At 41.8% G+C, this 22,333-nt stretch overlaps 1 protein-coding gene across 4 annotated transcripts in view; it reads right to left on the reverse strand.

The window, feature by feature from the left end:
* OSBPL1A (oxysterol binding protein like 1A) overlaps nucleotides 1-22,333 on the reverse strand; it is a 199,417-nt gene that overhangs the window by 55,591 nt on the left and 121,493 nt on the right. For all 4 annotated transcript variants that reach the window (XM_040354081.1, XM_040354079.1, XM_040354080.1 and 1 more), the window contains one exon: nucleotides 1,118-1,283. In XM_040354081.1, coding sequence (XP_040210015.1) covers nucleotides 1,118-1,283 — 166 coding nt within the window. The remainder of the gene's footprint in view (nucleotides 1-1,117; nucleotides 1,284-22,333) is intronic.

The following is a 22,333-nucleotide window of genomic DNA, read 5'->3' on the forward strand; positions in this document are numbered from 1 at the left end:
CACTACGGTGTCCTAGCTGAATTGTAATAATGTAGTGGTGGTGACTGGAAACAGAGGGCAAAGATGGGAAGCACCAATCGCTAGACATGTAATAGACATGTAATCTCTCTGTTTACGCACTGCTTTTTGGCAAAAGTGTTGTTGCACTAGTGTGAATCAAGCATTAATATGAATCAAGCATAGGGAGCATGTACACATACAACTATGCTTTTTGCCAACTTGTTTTTAAGCGGTGAAGATTCCAAGGCCCACCCTTATACAGTTGAACCTCGGATCACGAGCATAATCCATTCCAGGAGTATACTCATAATCCAAAGTACTCGCATATCAAAGCAAGTTTTCCCATTGAAGTCAATGGAAATGAAAATAATTTGTTCCGCATCGACTTCAATGGGATGCAATACCGAATGCGGCCAGAGGTGGGGGGGCGCCAGAGAGCGCCGAAATGTCCGAAAAGGCCAGAGGACACTTCGGCTTGTTTCCTGTGCCCCCGTACCTCAGGCCAAATGAGGTACTGCAGGCCAATGTTCGGCTTTTCTCAGCTCCTGCGCCCCCGTACCTCAGGCCAAAATTAGGTACTGCAGGCCTATTTAGCTTGAATTCTGCTCGTCTTGCGAGTCAACACTCGCAAACCGAGTCAGAATTAAAAAAAAAAGTTGCTCGCAAATCAAAATGCTCTCAAACCAAATTACTCTTAAAAAAAGGTTCCACTGCTTAGTAGGTAGCCTGGAGGAAACATGCAGAATGGATGTTAAAAGCTCTTTTAGCTTTCACTGCTGATAGCACTTTTCCAGCCAATGAGTTGCAGGCATCATTCAGATATCTCCACTGAAAGCCGAGGACGTCATATGACGTTTGGCAGTATTGAAGTGGTTAAACAGGCATGGTCTTGACTAACAAATCATTCCCAGTGTCAGTTTGGGATTACCATTATGGGAGAGTAAAAAACAAACATATAAAATGAATTAAAAAATAGGCTCCATATGATGAGCTGCTATAGACTTGGCTCAGCAATGATCACTAAAGCCGAAACAATCATAGGTTAATATGACCTGTTCATATAAGAGCTCCTTTAACATGCAGAATTTAATTAAAAACAGAAGAAAAGTAAATGTACCTGAGACGGCGTCATAGAATTCATCCTCGCTTAGAATGCTGTGGTGCGGAGGCGTTCCTTTAACCAGAGACTGTTCCAATACGTGGTGTTCAGTAGCCAACGTCTGTAGAGCCTCTGATAAGATCTTCGTTTTCTCTTGCTCGTGTTCTAGTTTCAGATTTCTCACCTAAAAAAAAGGAAGAACATTCCTGTGTCAGTTAACTACCTGTAAGGTAAATGAAGGTGACAGATGAAAATGGAAGAAATTTGTGAAAGAAAAAAAAAAAGGGGGGGGAAAACAAGCTAGCAGAGAAAAAAAAATCTATTAAAAAGTCATATACAGAAATAGAAAAGACAATTCACAGAGAATGCAAGCAACAGTGACTCCTATGTACTAGTAAGGTTGAAGCATAAATGCCACAATTTCACATACCGTGTCATTACACTTACTTGAAATTTTAAGAATTCCTATAATCATTATTGTGAATTACATGAATACATAGATCTACATACCTAAACAACTAACATTTGTTCATTACTGCAGTCTGTACACACCCTACTCCTAGGTTATGGCGGTCCAAAGTCAGGTATCTATGATGTGCTCAACCTTGTGTTGTTGTTGTTGTGTACTTTGCCTTCACTTGCTAGCTCAGTGATCAGGTTGTCTTGGAATAGACAACTGCTTTAAGATTTATATTCATATTACGAGTAAACTTTAAGATGGGTCATAAAGTTTTATGAGCCCCCTTAACAAAATAAATAAATAAATCAATCATGAAAATGTCAACAGGAAATACAAGGATTATGTGGAATTTAGGATCACGTGCTGATGAAATAAAAAATGTATTCTGGAAATTATCTGCAACATGAAGATCATTAAACTTCAGGAATCCCACAAAAAGAGCTTTAGGTTTTCTGGAGCTTAAAGCGGAGGTTCACCCCAAAACAATTATATACCATTACATCCAGCATACTTCCGACATGTACAGTATGCCGTTTTTTTTTTTTTTCCCCTGTACATACCTAGTTCTTTTTCAACCGGCTTCCAGGTTCTCACGCGCGCCGGGAGTAGGCGTTCCTATGAAGAGGCGTAGATGATTGACGTGCGGATAAGGAGCGCCACGAAAATAGCCGAACTGGGACTCGGCTATATACGGCGCCTGCACAGTCAGCTCTACAAGGCTCCTAGTCTGTGCGCAGGCGCCGTATAGCGCCGAGTCCCAGTTTGGCTATTTTCGGAACGCGTGACGCGCCTTATCCGCACATCAATCATCTACGCCTCTTCATAGGAACGCCTATTCCCTGCGGGAGTGAGAACCCGGAAGCCGGGTAAAAAAGAACTATAAGACGGTATTGTACAGCGAAAAAAAAAAAAAAATGCCAGCATACTGTACATGTCGGATGTAATGATATATAGATGTTTTTTAGGGTGAACCTCCGCTTTAATTACAGTCATCAGGCATTTTGACCAAGTAGTTCTGTTTCTTCACAAAAGGCCTCTCCTTTGTATGTCACGACATACTATATGTCAAAAGTAAAACAAAACGTCTTAGAAAGTGAAATTCTGATTAAAGGGGTTGTAAAGGTTCGTTTTTTAATTTTCTAAATAGGTTCCTTTAAGCTAGTGCATTGTTGGTTCACTTACCTTTTCCTTCCATTTCCCTTCTAAATTTTTTTTTTCTTTGTCTGTCTGAATTTCTCACTTGAGTGAGTGAGAAACTTATATAGCGCAACGACTGCGAACTGAATCGCCTCTGGGCGCTTCCTGTTCCTCCTCAGTAAGCTTGCCCCCATACCATTCTGGCTGGGGGTTAGTCAGCATGCACGCCCCCTCGGGACTACATCCTTGCAGGGAGATGCTGTCGTTCAGCGTCTCCCCGCAGGGATGTAGTCCCAAGGGAGTTAGTGAGCATGTTGACTAACCCCCAGCCAGAACAGCTCCGATGATGGGGGCAAGCTTACTGAGGAGGAACAGGAAGTGAGAAATTCAGACAGACAAAAGAAAAAAAAACATTTAGAAGGGAAATTGAAGGAAAATGTAAGTGAACCAACAATGCACTAGCTTAAAGGAACCTATTTAGAAAATAAAAAAACGAACATTTACAACCCCTTTAAGTTTTGCCCTGCAAGTTGGCAAAGTTGCTCCCACAAAAAAGACGGATTGCTGAAATACCTATGTAAAACAGTATTATCAGAAAATAAATTTTGGATAGGTCACGTGATGCTCTGGGTTTACTAAAGAGGAACTCAATGTGACCCTTTGCACTGGATGAAAAGTACCAGTGAGCTCCAGTTCGAATTAGCCTTTATTAGATATGCTGTTAAAACAATGATCAAAAAAAGCTGCACAATGATACCAGCCGACTAGTTCTTCGATACACTTTCCACGTCAGAACAAGAAATCTAGTTTTGGAGCAGATAGTTTTGGTTTAATAGGACCATACATACCGGTAAACCTTTGTTTTATCACACGGATTTACTAAGAGGAGTAGAGAATGTTCACTTTCAAAGTGGGGGCCGGACACAGGGAAAAATGTGTGCAACCCCTTGTATGAAGGAACAAATCAGTGAATTATTAGGCAGGAGAAAAAACAAAACAGTAGATACCTGACCCTTGATGTTGTCAAGTACTAAGCCTCGTTTTACCCCCAATAGTTTGATTGAAAGAACACAGCCCACTAAAAAAGGCACAGTGAGAAAACCACCAAAGCCTCACAACAGTAAAAACAAGTCTTCCAAGTGCCATGATAAATCTTGTTGGAAGTAGCTTTCCAAGATTTTAAGTATGGCCAGGATATCCTAATCCATAAGGTCAGAATCTGGGTTTCAACAGCCCGGTTGTCATGACCAGTGACTAATGCCCGCGTACACACGATTGGATTTTCTGTCGGAAAAACCTTTGATGGCTTTTCCGACAGAACTCCGCTCAAGCTTGGCTTGCATACACACGGTCACTAAAAAGTTCTCTGAACTTTCGACCGTCAAGAATGTGGCGACGTACAACTCGACGACGAGCCGATAAAATGTAGTTCAATGCTTCCAAACATGCGTCGGAATTGCTACAGACAATCGGATTTTCTGATAGGAATTTTTTCCGTTGGAAAATTTGAGAACCAGCTTTAATTTTTTTGCTGGCGGAAATTCCGACAGCAAAAGTACGATGGAGCAAACACGCGGTCGGAATTTCCATTCAAAACCTACAATTGGACTTTTGCTGTCGGAATTTCCGATCGTGTGTATGGGGCACAAGAAGCAGGGTGCAAGCTTGGTCCTTGTGATAACAAACCTGGCCAATCTGATAGAGTTCACAAAGTATTAGATCAGGGCTCGACAAATCCCGGTCGCCAAGTCGCCATGGCGACTAGAAATAGCATCCTGGCGACTTGGCTTGGAAGGTGGGCAAAAAAAAAAAAAAAAAAAAAAAACACATTTTTTTTGTGAAGTCCCCAGCTCTTCCTTGTGTGAGCTGGCGCCATCTGGTGGTGGCCGTTGGTATTAAAAGTTAAGCATTACAAGTTAAACAGCAGTTCTAATATCATTTTTCACTATTTTCACTGCCATCTTCTTCCCTCTAATTAGAACCCCCAAACATTATATATATTTTTTATCCTAACACGCTAGAGAATAAAATGGCGATCGTTGCAATACTTTCTGTCACGCCATATTTGCGCAGCAGTCTTACAAGCGCACTTTTTTGGGAAAAAATTACACTTTTTTAAATGAAAAAATAAGACAACAGTAAAGTTATCCCCATTTTTTTTTAATATTATGAAAGATAACGTTACCCCCATTAAATTCATACCCAACATGTCACTAGGGCTAGAATTATTGCTCTCGCTCTACCAATCGCGGCGATACCTCACATGTGTGGTTTGAACACCATTTACATATGCGGGCGCTGCTCACGTATGTGTTCGCTTCTGCGCGCAAGCTCGTCGGGACGGGGTGCGTTTTCTGGCTCCTAACTTTTTTAGCTGGCTCCTAGATTCCAAGCAAATTTGTCAAACCCTGTATTAGATAACAGGTGAATGATGATGTGTGCACCACACGCCAAGAAGCCAACCTGGAGCTATGAGAATATATGGAATGCCTCATCTTCTTCGATTATTCGAAGTAGACTAAGCAGTAGTTTCAGTGGAGCAAATATATTTATTTTAGATTGTGGTATACTGATCCTATGACACCAACAAGGTATCCATTGCATTTTCCATCATGTCCTACATCCTGGAAACAAACTCGTCCAGCTTCTTGTCTATCTGCTAGTCCTTCACACTGGTAATTTGCACCATTGAGATCTCTGGAACATCAAGCTCAACCAAAGACAGGACAAATTCTACCTCCTGGTAGAAAATTGTGATCCACAACTGTGGCACTGTCTGCTTTAACCCAGAACAGATAAACGGTCAGAAGGAGATTTCAGTGGAGGAACAGCACATAACTCAGATGTTGATTGGAAGACTGGGTTCCTCCGGAAACAAATAACCCTTAAAAATAAAAAAATAATCCAGAACTCACCCCAACCCAGAAGGCAGGCGTTTGTTGCGACACTCTTTCAACATAAAGTAAGAACAAGGACTTGTCCTGCAACAATGCCGGGGACAGAAGTTACCACAACAGAGGCATCCTGATTTTAGAATAAAAAAAATCAGATCATCTTGTCGAATGCTGCGAGAGTGTTCCATTGTAAAGTGTTGGAGTGGAGTTGAGATGGAACTGCTTCAAAAGGTGTATTTATACCATCAATCTTATCCACTTCAGTGTTTTCTTCTGTTTAAATCCCTTTCAATAGATTTTTATTGAAAACATAAAACCACCACTCTTCCCACTTGTGCTCATAGGTGTACATTTTTACCTCAGTCATTGGATCCCTTGAATGCAGGAGGTCATGCAGCATTTGCATCTTATAAGAGGTTAATAATCCTCCATTATCACCACCACTTGTATCATAACTCGGATCAAAGAAACTAAAAAAAAACTCATAGTGCTCACTGAAACTCATTATTAAAAACTGCAAAATAAGCGCTCAGCGCTCTGCATGAAACCAGCCCAGGGGATACTTCGACACCCGTTAGAATGTGCTTGTCTTCCCTACGCCCAGCGTGAGGACATCAAACCTACTTGGTATTATCTGAAAGGGCTTGGGAAATAAGTGCAGAGGTGAGAAAGAAAATAACTTGCTGGAACGCCCTGTCAGAACACAATAGCTCAGCACAGGAGATCTCTGTACCAACATTGGATTGTTAGTAAGCCGCTCCGACCTGAGCCGTCAGTTTTTTACTAGTAGTGTGTACAGGGCTTTAGTCTTCCAGAGAAGGCTGTCATGAGAACTTGTGGAGATACACTTCATCATGGAGTCGGCACAGAGAAAGCTGTCAATAGAGTTTGTGGACATAAACTCCTGGAGAATCTCCACAGATAATGCTGCCATAGAAGCTTGTGGAAGTAAGCATCTTTAGTTAGGTTCCACAGAAAACTTTGTAGTTCAGGCATAACAGTGTTTGACTGACAACGTGCATCGCTCCAAAGAAATAAACAAAGGTTTGTCCCTGAAACAAAGCCAAGCAACTAGTCAGTAACAAGTAAAGTTGGCCATACATGGATCAGAATTTGGCCCGTTCAGCAGGGACTGGCCGAATTTCGATCAACGTACGGCCACTGTGGATGAAAAGAAATCTATCTACCGATCAACTTTTGTTCAACCATCTTTTTGGATTTTAGCCGCTTGATCAGCAATGGAGGCTATAGTCTACTGTGCTGATCCGTGTATTCTCCCAGCTAGTTGAACAAAATGACTCATCTATGGGCAGCTTAAAAAGACAAGCACAGTCAGAGTAAAGGAAAGGAAAAATAAATAAATCACTGAATAATTGAATGAGGTGAAGTTGCAATGACTTCAGTTATGCAATCATGCGCAAGCAAAAATCCGGTTTCTTTGCACAAAATTGGTTATGCTTTGCAATGTACTGTATTTATTGGCGTACAACACTCACTTTTCCACCCTGCAAATCTGTTGCAAATAGCGTGTGCATGTTATACGCCGATACTGAAATTTGGGCTGCCTCAGAGAGAACGGGGAGGGGGTCGGGACAAATGCCGTCAGATTACATACAGCCAGAATCTCCTGTTTCCTCACCAAGCGGCCTCTGCAATAGAAAGTCCAGTCTCCTGGGCCGGCATTGGACCAGTGTTCTGTCTATCATAGAAGCCGGTCCAGGAGGCGGGACTGTATTAAAGAGGCCATCGAGTAAACAAGAGATTCTCGCTGTATGTAATCTGATGGCGCTCATCCCGCCCCCTCCCTGTCCCCTCTGAGTCAGCAGTAATCTGAGGAGAGATGGGTATTGATCAGGCTGCATTCATGGCAATGGTGAGGCTGCAGATGGGCATTGATTAAGCTGAATAAATGGGAAATTGTGAGGCTGCAGATGGGCATTCTTTTAAGCTACATTGATGGGCAATTGTGAGGCTGCAGATATGCATTGATCAGGCTGCATTGATGGGCAATGGCAAGGCTGCAGATGGGCAGTGATCAGGCTGCATTGATAGGCACTGACCCTTATTTTGCTTCAAAGTTCTTTATTTAAAATTAAAACATTTTTCTGAACCTTCCCTCTTAAAATGAAGGTGCGTGTTATATGCCAATAAATACATTTTATTCACCTCATTAGTTAGGATAAAAAAAAAAAAAACTTTGCAAAGAGGAAATTCACTTTAAAAGCGAATACACTCTACTCTTTTAGTATGAAACACAAATATTTACTGGATTATTGCCATACTTTACAACAATATTACCCATGAATAATGACTTCAACACTGCATTTCAGAAAGTCAGAGGTAACTGTTCTGTGTGTAAATGAGAAGATGCCATCTGCCAGCAAAACTGACACTTTGGAAAACACACAGAAAGAATGACAATTATTCAAATTTCCCTACTCTGTACCAAATTTCTCTTTCTTTAGAAAAGGCTTATTAGAGACAGTTGTGAAACGCATTTGAGGATATATTTATAAACCCAATCACCAAACTATGATAGAAGTAGTGGAAGATAAGGCTAATAAATCTATCTTGCATAGCCTGTATAAAAAAACAGCAGTGTAAATACCTTTTTTTAATCCAGTCCAGTCACGTGATCATAGATGTCCAGCTCCCATGTCAGAGAGTGGCTACTGCAGGGGAGAGGATGAAGTGCCAACAAGAGATGAGCAATGGGAGCCTATGGGAGATGTTACAGGTCCGAGAATTCACAGCCGTTATCAAGTGCTGTTCCCTTACACAGAGCTGCTGGTTTATGTGACTGGACTTAAAAAATGATGTAGCGATGGCGTGTTTAATGATGTACTGTGTATAGCAGCTCCAGCCACCAAAGATAGGGGGTCACAAAGATATCTGGTTGAAAATAGCCAGAGATGACTGCGATATAATGTCCAAGGCCATCTTCAGGGCCCGTTTATAAAAACAAACACCACAAGAATTATCTCAAAAGATAATTGGAGCAGACGTAGAACGGACATACATTTCTATCACCCAAAATAAAATGAGACGTCACGTGCTATTCCAGGTGAGGTCAGGCTCTACACTCCACAATCACATCTCAGGTGTTGGCTCGGCCCATCTCCACCAATGGAATCTGTTGTACCAGCAACAGGAATTCTGCACACTGTGTTGAAAAATAATAACCTTATTTTATTAAAATAGCCACCAGGAACAGGTTCTATGCCAACACGTTTCATGCTAGACACTTTTTTTTTTGAGAAAGCACTGGGCCTACCACAAAACATTCCAGCATTAAACCTATTTCTGCTGGCTATTTAGTAAAGGTATTTTTTTGCCAGCAGACCAAAAAAAAAACAACTCGGCATCTGACATGATGACAGCCTTGTTGAATACAATTAGGCCTCATACACACTATAGGTTAACAAGAGGACAACTGTCTGATGGACTGTTTTCATCGGTCAAAACTGATCGTGTGTGGGCCCCATCGGTTATTTAACCACTTAAGCCCCGGACCATTTTGTTGCTAAATGCCCAGGCCAGGTTTTGCGATTCAGCACTGCGTCGCTTTAACAGACAATTGCGTGGTCGTGCGACGTGGCTCCCAAACAAAATTGGCGTCCTTTTTTTCCCCACAAATAGAGCTTTCTTTTGGTGGTATTTGATCACCTCTGCGGTTTTTATTTTTTGCGCTATAAACAAAAATAGAGCAACAATTTTGAAAAAATGCAATATTTTTTACTTTTTGCTGTAATAAATATCCCCCAAAAACATATATAAAAAAAAATGTTTTCCTCAGTTTAGGCCGATACATATTTTTCTACCTATTTTTGGTAAAAAAATAATCGCAATAATCGCTTATCGATTGGTTTGCGCAAAATTTATAGCGTTTACAAAATAGGGGATAGTTTTATTGCATTTTTATTAATTTTTTTTTTTTTACTAGTAATGGTTAAAAAAAAAGCCAACTTGCTTTAAATTTGGTTAAAAATCCAGGCATGCTCAGAATCAAGTCGACGCATGCTTGGAAGCATTGAACTTCATTTTTTTCAGCACGTCGTTGTGTTTTACGTCACCGCGTTCTGACACGATCGGTTATTTAACCAATGGTGTGTGGGTGCGACGGACCATCAGTCAGCTTCATCTGTTAACCGATGACAACGTTCCTTCAGACCGTTGTCATCGGATGGACTGATCGTGTGTACGAGGCTTTAATCAGTTCTTGCTGCACTTATAAGCAGTTTAGCAGTTAGTTCCACCCAAAAATTGAACTTCTACTTTAAGTACTTGTGACCCCCTGACATGCCACATTTGGCATGTCATTTTTTATTTTATGTTTTTGTGGGGGGGGGGGGGGGGGGGGGGAGCGGGTACCTGGTTTTGACAGGTACCCGTCTCCAACTTCCTCAATTGGCGCCGCAGCGCGGAGTGGGAGTTCACCTCTCCACCCTCTCGCCCTGAAATCTTATGGGACAAGTCACAGGTCCCAGAAGATTGTCCGGCCATTCAAGACAGCGCAGCTCACGCATGCAATGCCGGCGCCATGGAGAGGAGCGAGGCTTCGTACGCCCGCATCGCTGGACTGTGGGACAAGTGAGTGTCTGTTTATTAAAAGTCAGCAGCTACACTTTTTGGAGCTGCTGACTTTTAAAAATGGGTGGAACTCTGAAATAGTGCTAAAACAGGGCAAACCCTTAAAGCTGAATGAAGTTGATTTACACACCAAACGATTTGCATTTCTGTCCATCCAGTCCTGAGATTTACACAGCGTAGCCATACAGCACTGTCTAGTCAGGAAGGGCACAAGACCTTATGGTTTCCTTTTCATGGTTCTCCTTACATAGTTACCTAGTAACCTTTCCTCGTTTGTCTTTACCAAGCTATATAAACCAATAACTCTCTACAGTACATTCTATAGATGTTTACTTCTAGCTTAAGGTTTACTCCACATATTACAATCCAGTTGACCAATCTATTTTGGACTTGGAGATAACTAAATAGTGTGAAAGCTTTTCTGACAAGATGTAAAAAAAAGAAAAAAAGAAAAAAAAAGAAATCACACAGAAATGATACAAATCAAAATTTTAATCTGTGTGGCATGCTTCGGAGTTGTGTTTCTTGCTGTCAACGCCAATAGGAATTTTGGGGCTAAAGCCATAAGCCAGGGGTAGGCAACCCCAACCCTCCAGCTGAATCTACAAGTCCCAGCAAACATTCGGTAAATGACATATTTACCCAGTCCCTTCCTCCGCCCTCCATCCTGACAGGTCCCTGTCAGCCAGCGGGAGAGGAGAGGAGGGAAGCCGGATGCAGGGAACGAGGGGGGGAGGTGGAGCAGGACAGGGAGTGGGGGGGAGGAGGAAGACATGGAGGGGGGGGCATAAAAGGCCAGGGGATCAGAGGAGCAGCAGGGGATGATCGGTGCGGCGGTGAACAGCTGTGAACACCAATCTCCCTGTATAGATTTTTAGCGGACAGCCACGGGAGGGAGAAAAAGAGAAGCGGCTGTCAGCTAAAAATCTATACAGGGAGATCTGTGTTCACAGGTGTTCTCGCCGCACCAATCATTCCCGGAGGCAGTTGTGGGTGTGCAGGAGCTTAAAAGGATAGTTCACCTTTACAAAAAGCCTACCTATGCAGGAATGGGGATTTTTTTTTACATACCATATGAAGCCTGACTGGAATACTCCCAGGACCTTGCCAAGTACTCCCAGGACGTTGCTAAGTAAGGCCTAGTGGTCACTGCTCACCACCATCACAGGAGGGAGCCAGTTCTCCGATTCAAACCCCCTCACATACTCTCCCTCCCCCCCGATACAGTAGCTCTAAGCGCAGCATTCGATAGATCACCCCTGTGATGGTGGAGGTGAGCAGTGATGACAAGGTCTCACTTAGCAACATCCTGGAATTATTCCAGTCAGGCTTCATAAGGTTTGTAAAGGGCCTACGCCTATATTAAGGGCATTTTTTATCTTTAGTCAGATCTGTACAGTTTGTTTTGATCTACAGATACCCCTTATCTGCATAAGCAGTTTTGTGGTAAAGGTGAACTATGCTTTTAATTTTACCAAAGACGACTCTGTCTATGCATTTTATACCAATTGAGGTTTATTACAGGTATAAATACATTTCTCTCAGAGTGGAGTGTTGTAGGGAAGCGATACCAATATGGTGAAAATTGTGGCTTGCATGCAGGTATTCACCACTCATAGCACTGAAAAGGAAGTTATTTTCAATTTTACAGGACTATTGTAGTTTTTGTGGGCGTGACCTCTATTTCAAACACAGTGTATCTTATAACTGGTGTCTAGGTGGGCAACACTTTCTTTGCATGTTTACCGAACAGGTAAGAAATCCACAGTATTCCAGAGTCAAGAACTGCCAAGCTTATCTATCCTGTGAAGCATTATACAGTATAATAAATAGGATAGGAATGTTAGGTTTCCTAAAAGCACTACCCCCTGATGTGGAAGGAAAATGGATAGGGGGCGCTAATAGTTAATTTGTGAAAATCCAAGTAAACACTATATAATTACAATAAAGTGCCTGTGCATAATGTGCAAAAAATTTTAATTTTAGCCATAAAGAACAATCACAGAATGAATGTGTTGTATTGCAAAACTTATACTAAACAAAAATAGATTTAAAGTGCATGTGCAATGAAGACAAAGAATAAGAATGATTGAAGTGAGTGAATCACACAATTAGAAAATACAAAAGGTATTCCGTGAGCTAAATAAATTAAATTGCAAATGTCCATATGTTCCCTGATCGACACTGCATGTGTGATAATTATAAGATAATCAGGATGTCCACCTTCACCACTTTTATCACCCGATAGTGCATAAAAAGATGGCCCCTTACCGCATGTAGTTGACCTTTTTAACTAAAAAGAGGTCAAATAAAGCTTAGTTGTCACCATGGACAAAAACGTGGATAATCTGAGATTCCTGTTGGTCCGCTGGTTAGGGCATCATATGAATAAAAACAGAGAGATGCCACCATAGCATAATAACGTTTTATTTAGGATAAAAACATACACAGTGGGGAAAATGAAGGCTTACTTGAAAAGTGCCCACATCCCGGCACTGAGGCTTTGGGCTAGTAGATCAGAATGTCAGTCCTGAAAACCGATCAAGTGAGGAGCGATGTCCGCGCCGGTGGAAGCTACAGCGTGCGTGTCAACTCGCAAAGGCTGAGAACCAGCTGGACAGGAAGCTGTGCGTGGTCTGCGTGACTACCCCCTGATGCCCCATACACACGGCTGGGATTTCCCATGGGAAAACAGAGAGCTTTTGGCCGGGAATCCCGACCATGTGTATACTCCATCACAGTTTTTCAGAGGGGAAAAATTCCAAAAACGGTCGGCAAAAAAAAAAAAGAAGAACTGGCTCTTTTAGTTGTCCCATCAATTTTGACAGAGATCAGGGGAAGGGGCACATGGGGGAGGAAGAATTATAAATTTGCTTTTGGATAGATTGAGTTTGAGGAAGTGGTGTGACATCCAGACTGATATAAATCGGTTAGTAAATTAGTGATACAGAGGATGGGAGGAGTAGAGAAATAGATTTGGGTGCCGTCAGCATAGAGATGGTATTCAGTTGACCCAGGGAGGAGGTGTAAATTGAAAATAGGAGAGGTCCAAGAATAGAACAGAGAAAGGAAGAGGAGGAAGTAGAATTGTAAGCAACGCTAAAGGTGAGGTTAAATAAGTAGGAAGAGAACCAGCGAAGAGTACAGTCACGGAGACCAAAAGGCGTGGAGTTTTTTGTGGAGCCCTTGATGCAAAGCTCCATTCATGTCCATGCACAGTGAAATTACTGAGCAAAGTTAGTTACTCCACTTTGAAGTAAAGTATACAATGCAATGTGACAACTTAGCATACACACATGTTTTTTTGTAACTAGTTATAGATAGCAAAGCTTGGAAACGTCCTTTAAAAACATATACACACACACACACACACACACACACTAAAATACAATACTATACACAAAAAATAGACTAATGGGAGAGATAAGTGCCTCATGCATATTTCATAGATCTACCACATCATTTTTTCCTAGGTTTTATTTCATCCTATGCATTAATTAAGGCTAATATTTTCCAACTGGAAATACAGTATAATGCACAAAACCAGTTCCTTTCCCACAATATCTAGAAGAAAATTTAACACAGACTGATTTCATATAGTTCTACAATAAAAATAAATTGTATGTAATCCTGGATGAATAAAAAAACCTTTGAAACAGTACAAGCTATATAACAATTTCAAGCATTCATACGTCTGCAGGACTACAATTTGAACACAACAGCACTTCTGTCACAGGTCATTATTCCTAAATGAACTACTAAAATCAGGGTGGCCAATATCCTACAACAAGCACTTATAACAATCGTCCTTTCTAATACTTTCTTTGTAATGTGATGTGAAAGGATACAAACAATTCCATTGACTTTCATGTAAAAGGAAATGTTTTATATTAAATCCTTTGTAAAAAAAAAAGCCCAGCTATAAGTTCATTTTAACTTCAGTTTAAGCTCCTCTCACATCTCCTTGTTAGACGCACAACCCGCCACGCTCTAAACACTGCTGTTAAAGGTTTTGTAAAGGAAAAAAAAAAAAAATATGTTTTCCCCAAATAGCTTCCTTTACCTTAGTGCAGTCCTCCTTCACTTACCTCATCCTTAAATTTTGCTTTTAATTCTCAATAATGTTTATTAAATTTTAATATAAACATACTGTAACGGTCACCACCGTTCACGACCTTCCATCAACCCACGACAGCTTATCCGACACACAGACAAACCAGCAGGCACGATCCATATCAATTCCCCAGAAAATGAGACTGACCGCTCTATTCTCTGCTTCAAAATTAGGGGTGTAACGGATCAAAAAACTCACGGATCGGATCGATCCTCGGATCAGGAGTCACGGATCGGATCATTTTCGGATCAGCGCAAAAAAAAAAAAATGTGTGTAATATATATATATATATATATATATATATATATATATATATATATATATATATATATATATATATATATATATACACACACACACACACACACATACATTTCACGGGTGGATTAAAGAGGAAGCAGGTGAGGCTGTTTGGGACTTGTTAAAAGTACAATCTTGATGTTTTTACAGATTATATATATATATATATCACATTTATATATAGCTGTAAAAACATCAAGATTGTACTTTTAACAAGTCCCAAACAGCCTCACCTGCTTCCTCTTTAATCCACCCGTGAAATGTGCTCTCCCCCCCCCCCCCCCTCCTCCTCTCACACTAGTGCTTCTCTGCTACTATTCCCTCTCCATGTCGGCTTGCCAGAGCCCAGTGCACAGCGTGACACGCCTCCCCGGGGAGGCGGGGAGGCGTGTCACGCTGGGCTCTGGCAAGCAGACTGGGTGGAGCAAGATCGCTCCGGAGCTAGGCCGAAGCCGGGGACTTTCCTAGGCCTAGGCTCCGGAGCGCTCCGCGGATCGCGGGGTGTGCCGATCCGAACGGGGTGGCCCGTTCGGATCACGGATCGGTGACGATCCGTTACACCCCTATTCAAAATGTATGAACACTTTTAATAGTAACTTTCAGTCTTATATACAGTACAACAGGTTACAGTAATCACAGGAACAAAACCACACCCCACCCATACATCACAAGATGAGCTTCAATCACATTCTTTTAGATAATTACATAGAGGAGTTAATTATCCCCCAGACGTTACGTCTCCGACAATAAGTCATTCACCTGCACCTGAGAAGTCACATTCCTTCATTAACAGAATTCAAACAAAACACCATCACACAATGAATTCCACTCAATCCACATCTTTAGACAGACGATCTGTCTCCGACAGAAAGGTATTCACACCTGAGCATCAATAGGCTTTAAACAGTGTTATCACACAATGAAAGGCCTTTCAAGAGCCAGCCTCATTTAACATCTCACTAGCCAGGGCTAATCATTGAAAAGAGTCATTATTGACCGGTAGGGTCAGAATATTCTTTACAGACATTAAAGAATATATTGTAGATTACTGTCCATGTTAAAACAATCCAACATATGTCCCTTTATTTCCTGGCTCAATCTGTGCCCAAGAGTGACTCCTGTTACACATACAAAGGTAACGTCTTTCCATAAGAAATACGTTTTTCAATCTGGTTCACATAACAATGAACCACTGCATTTTGAGGATACCTCCTCCTATAGCATATGAAACTCCACAGCAAGCAATAGACAAAATAGACGTTTCTTAACCACTTAAGCCCCAGACCATTTTGTTGCTCAATGCCCAGGCCAGGTTTTGCGATCGGCACTGCGTCGCTTTAACAGACAATTGCGCGGTCGTGCGACGTGGCTCCCAAACAAAATTGGCGTCCTTTTTTCCCCACAAATAGAGCTTTCTTTTGGTGGTATTTGATCACCTCTGCGGTTTTTATGTTTTGTGTTATAAACAAAAATAGAGCGACAATTTTGAAAAAAATTCAATATTTTTAACTTTTTGCTATAATAAATATCCCCCAAAAACATATATAAAAAAATATTTTTCCCTCAGTTTAGACCGATACGTATTCTTCTACCTACTTTTGGTAAAAAAAAAAATCGCAATAAGCGTTTATCGATTGGTTTGCGCAAAATTTATAGCGTTTACAAAATAGGGGATAGTTTTATTGCATTTTTATTTATTTTTTTATTTTTTTACTACTAATGGCGGCGATCAGCGATTTTTTTCGTGACTGCGACATTATGGCGGACACTTCGGACAATTTTGACACATTTTTGGGACCATTGTCATTTTCACAGCAAAAAATGCATTTAAATTGCATTGTTTATTGTGAAAATGACAGTTGCAGTTTGGGAGTTAACCACAGGGGGCGCTGTAGGAGTTAGGGTTCACCTAGTGTGTGTTTACAACTGTAGGGGGGTGTGGCTGTAGGACTGACGTCATCGATCGAGTCTCCATATAAAAGGGATCACATGATCGATGCAGCCGCCACAGTGAAGCACGGGGAAGCTGTGTTTACATACGGCTCTCCCCGTTCTTCAGCTCCGGGGAGCGATCGCGACAGGGCGGCTATAAACGAATAGCCGCGCCGTCGTCCCCGGATCGCTCCCCGCGGGTTACCGACCGCCGCATGTACCGGGGGGGTCCTGATCGGACCACCGACCCGCGGAAAGGCAGGGACGTACATGTACGCCCATATGCCTGTACATGTCATTCTGTGGACGTACATGTACATGCGGCGGTCGGCAACCGGTTAATAATACTTCAAGTATGGAGAGGAAAAGGAGGTAAAGCAGAAAAAAGGAGAATCAAACCCATAGGGGAATGACGAAAAAGGAGACAGTGGGAAAGGAAAGAGGGGGGGGGGGTCGAGGCTCCGCGCTCCTTAAAGCAATCCACAAGACCACACCTAAGTTATATTCGACCTGGAATCATTAGTCAAGTAGCAAATCCATGGGTCCCAGACTTTATAGAACTGCTTCATCTTGTCCTGTGTGATTGCCGTCAGCCGCTCATTCAGCATAAGCCAAGACCGTTTATATTTAAGTTGATCAAATGGCAAGGCCGCAGACTTCCAGTTTCTCGCTATAGTTATTTTCTCTGAGGTAAATATGAATGCCACCAGCCGCCTTTGGGAACCGGATGCATCAGATACCTTACCCCCCAGGAGCGCGTGTTTAGCAGATTTAACTAAATTAATCTGGGTAAGGGAGTAGATGAAATTATACACCCTGATCCAGAACCTCCGGACCTTAGGACAGGTCCACCACACATGGTAGGTGGAGCCCGTCTGGCCACATCCTCTAAAGCACTCCTGAGTGGCACCAGGCACAAAGGCGGCCAGTCTAGCCGGAACCATATACCATCTCAGCAAGACCTTGTAGTTAGCCTCTATAATGGAAGTATTCATGATAGAACGAGATGCTGATTCCGACAGCCTATGCCATTCATCAATCTCAAATGTCTCCTGAAGATCCTGCTCCCATTGGAGCATATAGCTCAGCTTTTGAGACATATGATCAGATAGAATAGATAGCGGAAATATGGCCTCTGACTTTATCATATTGCTTGCATATATACTCCATAGAAGTCATAGTAGCTAAATCACCTTTACGAGCGTCAGTTTGCAAAAAAATGGTACAATTGCGTATATCTAAAACGTTCTGTCGCTGGCATTTGATATTTTTCTATTAAAGTTCTTTCCGATAATATCCCTTTATGGTCGCAAAGATCAGCTATTCGTAAAAGACCCTTGTTTGTCCACCAGTTAAACACGGGAGGGAGAGAGGCCTGGGGTGAAATCTCTATTTTTCAACAAGGGGGCTAATGGATTGTGAGGGGACTTAAAATTTCCTGGACCTTGAGAGTCTGTCCCAAATTTCCAATGAAAAGGAAAGAGTAGGACAAAGTATGATCGGTCTATCCTTCATAGGAAGCCACATAATGTGAGAGCTTAATTCAGGGCGACAGGAATAGGATTCCATAGTCATCCATATTGCGTTGGGTTTTTGGGAATGGAACCTTGTGAGTTGGGCCAGCTGGGCCGCATAAAAGTATTTAATTAGATCAGGCAGTCCCAAACCTCCCTTTTGCTTTGGAGTATACATAGTACCCCTATTTACCCTAGGCCTCTTATCACCCCCAAATAAACTGAAGAATCTTATTTTGGAATGCTTGGAGGTCTGATCGAACTAGTGACACAGGCAAGGTATGAAATAAATATAAAACCTTTGGTAGTACATTCATTTTTATTGAGTGCAATCTGCCGAACCAAGGGGGGTGAATCTGCCATCTGGCCAAATTGTCGGTCAGGCGCTTGAATAAGGCAGGGTAGTTCTTTCTATATAACGTTTGAATAGATGAGGTCAGATTTATACCAAGATAAGGAAGAGCTTCCGACTCCCACCGAAATTGGTACGATCGCTCAAGAGACTCCTGAGTGGATTTTGGTAACAAAATATTAAGCGCTCTTGACTTGTCATGATTAATTCGTAGACCTGATATCTCTGAAAATGGATGCAAAATTGCATATAGTTTGGGGAGGGAAGTAATAGACGACGATAGTGTCAATAGAAGGTCGTCTGCGAAGAGCAAGCACTTATGCTCGTCATCCCCACAAACGATGCCCTTAACATCTGGACTCGAACGGATCCTGATTGCCAACGGCTCTATTGCTAGAGCAAATAGCAGCGGTGATAACGGGCATCTCTGCCTCGTTCCCCTTCTAATAGCAAATGGTGGGGATAAAAATCCCCTTAGTCTCAATGATGCCGAGGGAGAATCATACAGCGTTCGTAGGAGGACCAGAAAGCGCTCGCCAAAACGAGCAGTATCTGCACCCCCCTCCCCCCTGAAAATGTGACACCGGGGGGAGGGGAGGGTTTCGATCAGCGGGAGTTCCACTTTAGGGTGGAGCTCCGCTTTAAGCATCTACAACTATTTGCATTTCACCTGCAGGACATAACTACTCATATAAAAGGAGGCCTCAGGCCTCAGTTTTCCCTGGTCCACCCAATGACAGGATCAAAACATAATTAAACCTGGAAAAAAGTGCAAAAAGATCTCCACCTCCCTTTATCTCTAAAACAAATAAAAGTTAGTGAAAAAAAAAAAAAAGCAGTTCTTAGACCCCTTTCACACTGAGGGCGTATTGAAGGCGCCATAGCATTTAAAATAGCGCCTGCAATCCGTCCTCAAACAGCTGCTCCATTGTCTCCAGTGTGAAAGCCCGTGGGCTTTCACATTGTAGCAGTGCGCCAGCAGGATGGTAAAAAAGTCCTGCTAGCCTCATCTTTGGATTGGTGAAATCAATGGGATAGCGCGGCTATACCACCCGGGAGGTTTTAACCCCTTTCTCGGACGCCAACGGGGGTTAAAAGCGCACCGTTAGCGGCCGACTTGTGCCGCAAATCCACCCATAGCGTCGGCAGTAAAAATAGCAGTGTTTTACCGCCGACGCTATGGGCGGCTCAGTGTGAAAGGGGTCTAAAGGCAAAAAAATCTCTTCTCTCATCTCCCTATTAGTAAATTCTGTCTATGATAAGGCTTACCTGTAGATACAGTGACTATCTCCTAAACGTGTACTGTTTAGGAGATATTTACATGGGTGGGAGCTGTTGAAATCACCGAAGCATGGGCACTGAGCTCTCCCTCCATTGAGAGGACTGTGAGGCAGTGGGAGTGATGTCATTGCAGCTCGGCTATTCAAACGAACCCGGAAGGAAGACTGGGTAAAGATGGAAGCCCTATCAGCGGTGAGAGGATGCCACTGGAGGGATCCAGTTTTTAGGCAAGTCTGTCATAATATGCTAGTATGTGGTGCATACTAGCACATTATTACATGAGCCTGTGGCAGGACCATTTTTTTTTACGTGGTTTACCACTTTAAATCAATACACCCCATCAGAAGCAGGTACTGTTCAGGTATTAGGACAGTCGGGATCACCAGCTGTCAGAAAACAATAGCTGTGCCGCTTAGCATGGAGGATGGGGGGATATCTTAGATGGGGGCTGAACAAAAAAAAAAAAAATCTGTTTATATAGTCAGTTTTACCTAAATGACATTCGGGTCCCAAGCCTTCAACTCCTCTGTTTACATTCAGTGAGGTCCCTCTTCGGGTGTCCACATCACTGCCTGCATAACCTAGACTTCCAGCAACAGAGATCACTCACATTCAAAGGCATGGGGGCGGGCGATAAGGGGAGCAGTCCCCCAAAAAGGGAACAAGCAGGGAAAAGTGTTGACAGAAAAAACCCGAGTATGAGACATCAGAATATGGCAGGTTTCTCAACTCCAGTCCTCAAGATTCCCCAACAGGTCAGGTTTTCAGGCTTTCCATCATTTTGCACAGGTGATTTGATCAGTGCCTTAGTAACTACCACAGCCGTTTCATCTGAGGGAAATCCTAAAAACTTGACCTGTTGGGGCACCTTGAGGACTGGAGTTGAGAAACACTGGAATATGGGTGGATCATTAGGAAGAGTTTTTTTGCAAAGACTGCTGATGAAAAAAAAAAAAAACGACAATTCTTTTGGCCAACTGACAGCAGGCTAAAGTCCGCTGTTGGCTGGCATCACAGAGCCGGTCCAGGCTCTGCAGAGATCTCTGCAATAATGTTGGGATCTGCCTTGGCTGGCTTGGCCAGATCCCCGAGCATGCCGCTTATTTTTTTATTAAATCCCACACGTCTCAACCTTTTCCAGACCGTCCAACCGTATATATACTGCGACAGGGTAAGCCCAGCTGTGCAAAATGACGCACATGAATGCTATTTTGTGCATGTGACCTAGGGAGCTCTATTCAGAAAGGGATATGCAGAACACAAATGCACACAGTATACAACTTGTAGAAATCTAGTGCATACATACTATACTTACACATATCCACACATACATATACCGTACATCTTGTATATCTAAATTCAATATAAGAAGACATCTACTATATACACACACACACACAACCTAATTAAAATGGTGCACAGTTTTGGCATTACCAAACTGCGTACTATAGCACAAAGTTTATATAATAATACTACTACAGGATTTATATAGCGCCAACAGTTTGCGCAGCGCTTAACAAAATAAAATTTCAACAGCAAGGTTGCCAAAGCAATTAATATGGTTCTGGTCACACATTGTTTATAATAGAAACATGCTTTTTCAGGTTCCTAAAACAAGCATGCTACCCCCTCGCCTGGGTAATCTACCTTCTGATTTTTTCTAGAATATTGTGTCCACCAAGGAAATATGAGGTTATAAACTTCCTATTTTTGTACCATGAAGTATCCAGTTATCACACTGCTGGAATCTAGCCACACGGTTGGTTAAAAAGGACAAATGCTAATCTTGCCAACTACCTAGAATGCCCTGGGTTCCATTCATGTATTACTATGGCATAGCTTCAGTAATCCTACTGGTGACCTCCACCCACTTGTCAGGAAGAATGTTCTGTAGGACAACAAAAGTCTCTGTATATTGTGTGGAATACATTGAACACCATCATCTGCTAGAAGTACAGCAATACAAAACGGGTATTGTACTCACAGGGCAACACAGCTGGTTACCCAAAGAATACACAGCTACACTGTAAAGCCAATATGTACCAACTACTGGGGTGATGGAAAGCAAATGGAGGTAAAATCCTATTCCTGGAATACTTGCACATTCTAAAAAGAATGTTTTTTCCCCATTCTATAGAAGTTCTGCTGACAGCTTGTGATTTACTTCCATTATGTCATATAGTATATACTGTATTTATTGGCGTATAACGCTCACTTTTTTACCCTGAAAATAGAGGGTAAACTGTGCCTGCGTGTTATACGCAGGGGGCTTTGGAAGGTTTTTTCCCTGAAACTTCCCTCTTAAAGCTAGGGTGCGTGTTATACGCCGATAAATACGGTACATGTGGTGAGATTTATCGGTTTCTGGGCTTTACTTAAAACCTGGTAATAGGTACACACACACATATATATATATATATATATATATATATATATATATATATATATATATATATATATATATATATATATATATATATATATATATATATATATATATATATATATATTTTTTATAAATATATATAAATGGGCTTTACTTAAAACCTGGTAATATACACACACACACACATTTTTTTATAAATAAAAATCTTTCAAATATCATGCCTCAATTTTTTTTTTTTCTTTTTTTTTTTTTTTTTTTTTTTTCCACGTCAGAC

This window comes from Rana temporaria, chromosome 5 (assembly GCF_905171775.1).
Source record: "Rana temporaria chromosome 5, aRanTem1.1, whole genome shotgun sequence".
In the NCBI taxonomy this organism is placed as follows: Eukaryota; Metazoa; Chordata; class Amphibia; order Anura; family Ranidae; genus Rana; species Rana temporaria.